Source organism: Hydra vulgaris, chromosome 07 (genome assembly GCF_038396675.1).
Source record: "Hydra vulgaris chromosome 07, alternate assembly HydraT2T_AEP".
NCBI classification, from domain to species: Eukaryota; Metazoa; Cnidaria; class Hydrozoa; order Anthoathecata; family Hydridae; genus Hydra; species Hydra vulgaris.
In genome coordinates this window covers 7,117,263-7,124,991 of record NC_088926.1, presented here as the reverse complement: position 1 = coordinate 7,124,991, position 7,729 = coordinate 7,117,263, and the positions used below count along the sequence as shown (strand labels likewise).

The 7,729-nt window shown below is 27.1% G+C and overlaps 1 protein-coding gene across 1 annotated transcript; it reads left to right on the top strand.

Annotated features, from left to right (window-relative positions):
* The first annotated feature begins 1,461 nt into the window (after positions 1-1,461).
* Positions 1,462-5,357, top strand: LOC100204154 (serine protease HtrA-like). The gene is made up of 2 exons (XM_065800924.1): positions 1,462-1,806; positions 4,185-5,357. Exons 1-2 carry the CDS (start codon positions 1,667-1,669, stop codon positions 5,173-5,175), a joined length of 1,131 nt encoding a protein of 376 aa, XP_065656996.1. The 5' UTR covers positions 1,462-1,666; the 3' UTR covers positions 5,176-5,357.
* Positions 5,358-7,729: the final 2,372 nt, after the last annotated feature.

Sequence of the window (7,729 nt, the reverse complement as noted above, 5' to 3'; positions counted from 1 at the left end):
GGCATTGGTATTTGTAACTTACCAGTTGATGGTTTTAAACTATTAGTTATCTGTATCGGTTATTTTTAAAAATGGTCGGAAGCAAAGCCTCTCAAAAATAAAACTGCTGATTCGATTGCACTCTTCTTAGGTATATCTTCCTATATGAAGTAATCTGTCAAGATGGGTGCATTAAAATTCAAATTAACATTCAAGGAATAGAGTTTGTGAATGAAGTTAGTAGAAAACTACATTAAGTGACAAGAACTGAACATTTGGTAACTTCTGGTAACTTGTGGTAACTTCTGCTTATTGTCCTCGATCTATGTGAACGTCAAAATAGAGCTATAAATAAAGCATTAGTTAAAGTTCTTGATAAAACAGCTGCTGAATGCCCTTATATTATTGAAGGAATATTATTTGCACATCGTGTTAGTAAACACATTTTGACACAATATTTACCATTTTTTCTATTAAACAACCAATTTTAATTGTAGATATTAAATAAATTGATATCAAATAACATGACTTAAAACCTTCTGATAGAGAAACTTTTGATGCAGCTCTTGTTTCTTTTGTTTCTTTAAGAGAATATGTTTTCAAAAGTGCATACGAGAATATTAAAACTGCTCAAGATAAATAGCGCAAAGATTACAACAAACATCATTAAGTATCTCTTTTGATTGGTCATAAATTGCTTTTAAAAAATCAAAAAAGAATGGATAGAAAAAGAGGAAACTTTACATTTAAATAGCTTGGTCCATTTAAATGAAAGTTACATACACAGTGCATTCAATTTCTAAAAACAATCTGTGCATGTTAGTTAGCCAAAATGGTGTTGTTTTAAAAATAAAGTTTAATGTCACTTTGCTCAAGCAATATGTTGATGAAATGCTATTATATATGTGGAATTATATAATAGTATGATAAACGCCTTCACAGTTGCTATTGGTAACAGAGCCGTGGCTAGGCTACCTAACACCCACTCCCCATTGGGTAGGGCCCAGCGAATTTAGGGGGCCCATTTGTAAAATGTTTATATTATCACTGGGTGGTGATATAAACATTTTGGGGTATTTTTGTTTCACACTCTAATCACCGCAATTTTTTGCAAATCATTATCATTTGACATAAGCGTTAACATACCTAAGGTTGGTTTACATAATGCCTAAAAATGCCATTTCTAAAACACCAAATAAAATTTTCTACGGGGACTAGATAAAAATGTTTTTAAAAAGTTTATTCGTAACTTTTTAAATCAAATCTTTTGACTATAAAATATTTTTTATTTAATAAATAAATAATCGCAGCAAAAAGAAAACATCGTTAATTACTCTACGCATTAATAATAAAACGGATAGATAATGCTCATAGCAAACTTCGAAAGAGCTTAACAAATGCTTTCTTAACGCAGGCTATACAACCCCCGTTTCTAATGACAATAAAGCACGCTTCAACTTTTAACGCGCTTAATGTTTTATTATTCCCACCATGTTTTAAATAAACCGTTGAATATAAAAAAGCTGTTTAAATAAAACATCGTCGCGAAGTTGTTTCAAAACGAATCATTTAACAGAGATTTTTAACGTTAGTTTTAATTAAAACGCGGAATACACAAAACTGTTTAAGCAAAACAAAGTTGAAAGATCGTTTTATTAATGTTTTATTGAGCATTCAAATAATTTTAATGGCAGAAGTAAAAGTTAAAGCTGACGAAAAAGCCCAATGTAGAAAAAGATCAAGACATTGGGATGATGAGGAAACAAAAATACTGATAAGTAAATGGTCTGAGGATAACATTCAAGAAAAGTTAAAGTCTTGCACAAGGTTTGTTTATTTATTTTTTTTTTTTTTTTTGAACTTGGTTCTCAAATAACTTTTAAAAAGATTTCAAAAGTTGCAAATTTGAAGTAAATAAGCAAATAATTAATAATACTAAGCGCAAATTATGGCAAATAATTCATAGTAAATATAATTAAACATTATATAAAAAGTAATACATTTTTTCAATAATAATTATGATAAACATAAACTTATTTATCATAAGATTATTGTGACGCGAGCGACGCATATCTAAAAAATAACAGGTTATTTATACATTTAGAAAAAATCGTTTTTTAGCTTTCTAAAAAAATTTTATTAAAAAAAAAAATTTATTTTAATTGTTAGTTAAAGACACTCGAATTAGGTTTCTTTGAGGATTTTCATTCTATTACTTTGTATTTATTTGCTGTTTAAAAAAATCAAATAAGTTAAAAGTGCGTTCTTTACAACTTTACTCCCAGCAAAGTTATTTTTGCGTCGTTTAAATGTTTTTAAAAAGCCATTGTTTGTGGAAGAGTTAAAAATCATCAATTACGTACGCAACTTTTCAAAGAATGAAAAACCATAACCAAAAAACATCAACTTATTTTAAAAATTAACTACGCAAGATTTAGTTTATTTTAATCAAAAGTTGCGTTACGTAATTTTTGTAAGTAAATAAAATAATATTGCTACGGACGGGGGTCAAAAACAGCATTTCAAAAAAACAATTATTTTATTTATTATTATTATTATTATTTTATCCATTTATTCAACCATAAATTTTAAATTAAATTTTTTTTTATAATGTTACAAAATTAGATTAGGTGTCATGACTAGTCGAATGACTAGTTTTTAACTATATGAGTGACACCTAAATAAAATAAACAAAAAAAAAAATCATCAGTAATAATAAAAGCATGCGTAAATTTAATTATTAAAAAAGAAAGAAAAAAATTAACAATTAAGCTATAATAAATGAAATAAAACGACTATATATATATATATATATATATATATATATATATATATATATATATATATATATATATATATATATTATTGTGTGTGTATATATATATATATATATATATATATATATATATATATATATATATATATATATATATATATATATATATATATATATATATATATATATATATATATGTATATATATATATTATTGTGTGTGTATATATATATATATATATATATATATATATATATATATATATATATATATATATATATATATATATATATATAAATTAGTAAAAAACAAACAATAAAAATAATTAGCAACAACAGCACAAATAATAAAAAACTTTAAGCAAACGAAAAAGGTAAAACACAAAAACTTCTACAAAAAAAAACTAATAATAATAATGATCTTTTGTTATTTTTAGCTAAAAAAAAGGCGTAGAAAAATAATAAAAAGTTTTTTTTGTTATTATTTCGAACATTTTTCGAAACATTTTTTTGTTTGTTTTGCTTTTGTTTTTGTTTTAATAAATCTATTTTTTCGTTTTATTCTTTTATTCATTCTCTTGTTTTATTTTTTCTTTAATCTTTTCGTTTGTTTATAACTTTCAATATTTGTCTTATTTTACTATATTTTTAACTAATCTTTTTTGTTCTTTAAAATAATTTCCTTTATTTTTATTTTTCTATTTTTCTCCTTTTTTTCTTTTCATTTAGTTTCTTTCTTTATAAATTTTTAAATTAAATTTTAATTTTCGAATTAAATTAGATAACCGTTTATTGACATTTTTCAAAATCGATTCACTAACGATTGTTAGCGTTTAAATATTGTTTAAATCAACGCGATATTTCTAATTATGTACTGCTTTATTGTTGTACCTCGACGTACTTTTTATTGTTGTTTTATTCAGCTTTTTACACTAAAAATATAATGTGCGTTTAAAATACCTTAATTAAAATGTGTTCTAGCATCAGTTTGAACAGGCTAAAGCTTCCAGTGCCGTGGCGAGTTTTTAAAAAACAATCTTTTAAATATTATTTTTTTTTAAGGAAAAGATTTAATTTGAACAATGCCAAGATCATCAGGTTTCCGGGCCAGCTTCACTTAATCGATCCGTGTCACAACTATGCGTATAATATATTATTACGCGTACAATATTCATTATTTACATTATGTATATTTTGCGTACTGTATAAATATATATATTATGCGTAATAATATTGCAGCCATGGTGCAGTGGTTAGTAAGGAAGGAGGCCTGAACTTCCTAGTTAGATGCTCTTCAGTGGTGCTCATCTTAATAACTACTGCAATATATATATATATATATATATATATATATATATATATATATATATATATATATATATATATATATATATATATATATATATATATTGTCATATATATTTTTTTAGAAAGAAAAAAATTTGGCAGGAGATTTTTCTTTATTTGAAAGCTTGTGGATATGAAGACAGAGATGAAGAGATGTGCAAAACAAGAATTCATACATTAACAAGTGCATATCGAAGCTATCTTAACAAACGAAATACAAGCGGCACTGCTCGTTTCAAAAAACCGCCATGCTTCGAAGAAATGAATAAAGTTCTAAAGGATAAATCGACTAGGTTACCTAGGTTACCGCATTTTTCAAAAAGTTTATCCGACATAAATGGTTTGTCTGAACATTCAGATGCACTTGTTTTAAATAAAGTCAAAACACCTGAAGTTAATAACTTTAATAATTGTATTTATAATTCAGTAAACTCAACATATAATGATTTTAAAGTTAATCAATCGAGCTTTAAGTTAATCGAAGATCAATCAAGCTCTAAGTTAATCGAAGATAATCAATCAAGCTCTAAGCAAATCGAAGAAAATCAATCAAGCTCTAAGCAAATTGAAGATAATATATTAAAAACTAAATCAATTGGATTTAATCAATTAAGCGCTAAACCAATCAAAGTTAATCAATCAGTCTTTAAATCTAAAGATTTTTTAAATAAAAAAAAGAGTTTTTGCTTTAAAAAACCCAAAAAAATCCAATCCAGAAGTGAAGTACTGTTGGAAAAAATAAATTCTAGTATTATAACATTTATGACAACTCGGGCTGACGCTGATCGGAAAATTTTAAAAAAACTTATTGAATATCATGAACAAGAAGACCCATACGTTATTATAAAAGTACGCCAAGTTGGAGACTTATACTTTGTTGAAATAGAATTTTTGTTGTCAGATTTGACATTGGAAAAACTCATAAATGCTTTAAAACAGGAATTTGTTATACAAGATAGCGCATCTTTATTAATTACCAAACTACCAAACGTACTTATCCGAAATGATAATGATGTTAAGCGTCTTAAGACTGGGACTGAAGTTGAGTTTTTGGTAATAATTGAAAAAAAGTGAAAAGTTTTTTGAACATTATTTTGTTTTTAATATAAAAAATAACATAAATAACAAACTTTACACCGTACATCTATTTGCTTTTTAGTTATTTTACTATTTGTAACCTCTAACTAATTAGTCAAAACTTTATTATTGTAGAAGTGATTTTAAGGTTTTTGAAAAATTGAAAGAGGCATGTTTAAGCAGAGTTGTAATTTACAAATAATTAACTGCTAAATGATTGCCGTGATATTTTTGGGGTAGTGGGTGCAGTATAAAAGATAATACCAAAATAATGTTGGTCAGCATTATTTTGGTGTTATATAGAAAACTATAAAAACAATTAAACCAGAAATACTCTAAAATTATGGCCTATAGCCATAATTTTTGAGTATTTTTTTTTTAATTTTTAAGCAATTTTTTTTATCTAAAATAATGGCCAATGGGCTTCACAGACAAACCGTTCCATCCGTATAATCAAACCGTGGCTCGTTTACATATTAAGAGTGTTCAGGCTCGGCTCGAGCTCGTTTCGAACATGAGATTCTTTGCTCGAGCTCGGCTCGTTAAGGATTAGTATTGTTTGGGCTCGGCTCGTTTTACATGTTGCTCGAGCTCGACTGGTTTAAAACTCGAAATTTAATTAAAAAAAAAATTGTTTGTTAAAGGCTCGTCTGTAAATAATGCAAGTCCAAACCAACAAACAACATAAACAATCCTACAGTCTATTAAACATGCAAATAAACAACATAATGAAATAAGATCCCACAAATCTAATAGTTCAAAATAAAAGTTAAATCTAATAGTTCAATGTTCAAACTTAATGTTCAAAGTTCAAACATAATGTAAACTCTCACAAACATAATAATTCCTATTAAACACTGCACTCTAATAGTTCAAATTACATTTTCACAAGTATAAGTCTTGCTCTCATTGCATTGGATGAAACAAGATAAAAAGCCTTCCTCTAATTCTCTTGAAGTTGAACCTCAAAAGTGCGCTGAAAATCTGAAATTTTATTATATACTAACATATATATTATTTGTTGTTTTATTATATACTAATATATATAATATCACAATTTTATTTATTACATATATATTATTATAATATAAATATATATATATATATATATATATATATATATATATATATATATATATATATATATATATATATTCGAGCTTTAATCGAGCCTACATGAACGAGCCTATGATGTTCAAGCTCAGCTCGTTTAATAAACGAGCCTAATTTTTTGTTCAAGCCCGGCTTGTTTACCATTCGAGCCGAACATGAACGAGCTCTTGTTGAGCCGTTCATAACACGAGCCAGGATTTACAGCCCTAACCGTGAAACTTTTGCTTTGAAACTTTTTGAAAACTTTGATTCATCCCTAAGGGTATTTGTTTTTAAAAATTACGTTCTTAATGTCTTTTAAACATCTTTTAAACGTTCTTTTCGTTGGAATGTTTTGAATACGTTTAAAAAACATTTAGAACATAACTTTTAAAAACCGTTGCCCGTTGGGTTAGAAAAGACAGTATTTTCCAATCCCGTTGGGTTAGAAAAGTATTTAGATTTGTTAATGTTAACTTTTATACAATTAAAAAAGGTAAAAACTTAAAAATTTTTGCTTTTTTTCTTTAAATTATTATTGCTTTTAAATTTATTACAGAACCCGAATTTGTCATTGAGCATTATTTTTTTCGGTAATAATGACCAAAACCAACGTAAAGTGATGTTTGACCATAAGGACACTGTTTCGCAACGTCAAGCAGCTTGACAATTTCAATGCAGTCATCAATGCATCTCCCTGAAGCTAAAAAAAAAGTCTTCTACCCATACAAGAAAAAAATAAGGATCGCGAAGCGAACGGGGAATCAGAAAGCATGCCGTCGGCTGTCTAACCTTGCATCGGCGTATTGCGTGATATCTTTCATTTCCTACTAGAGAGCGAAAATCTGAATTTAGTACAAAAAGGAAACAATACCCCAAATGTCCTAGAATTGCGTCCAATCAAAAGTGTCTGCAGAATTTTGAAAGGCAAGGTTTATGTAAAGAGTTGGCAGGCAAAAAGTTTAGATTATCTGCGCAAAAAGATTGAAAAATGCATTAAAGAAGTTGACGTGGTCAGCGTACAACGTCTTGCGCCACTGGTTCCAGCTCTTATTGATTCTGTTCGACAACATGATTTTATTCAGATGATCAATAAAACTTTTTACAATAGAGAATGTGATGCTCTAATTGAATCATTTTAGTTTTTTGAAAAATGTTGAAAAATTAACAACTCTTAAATTTTGTCCCATCTAAGTAACAACTCTTAAATTTTGTTCCATTTTCAACTTGCCACCCGTTAGGTAAACTAAAATGGTAAATTAAAAAAAAAATGCGACATTACCAAAGGCGAATAGTTTTGATGTAAATGTAGTATACCGAAGTCCTGAAAGACCTTTTGTAATATTTTGATGTTTTGGAAAGCGTAGTTGTTATAGTTGGTGGAACTTGTCCAGAGTGTTGTGATCAAGTATGTTTAAAGAATATCACTTCTAAAAAAGGAAGAAATAAGGATGATATA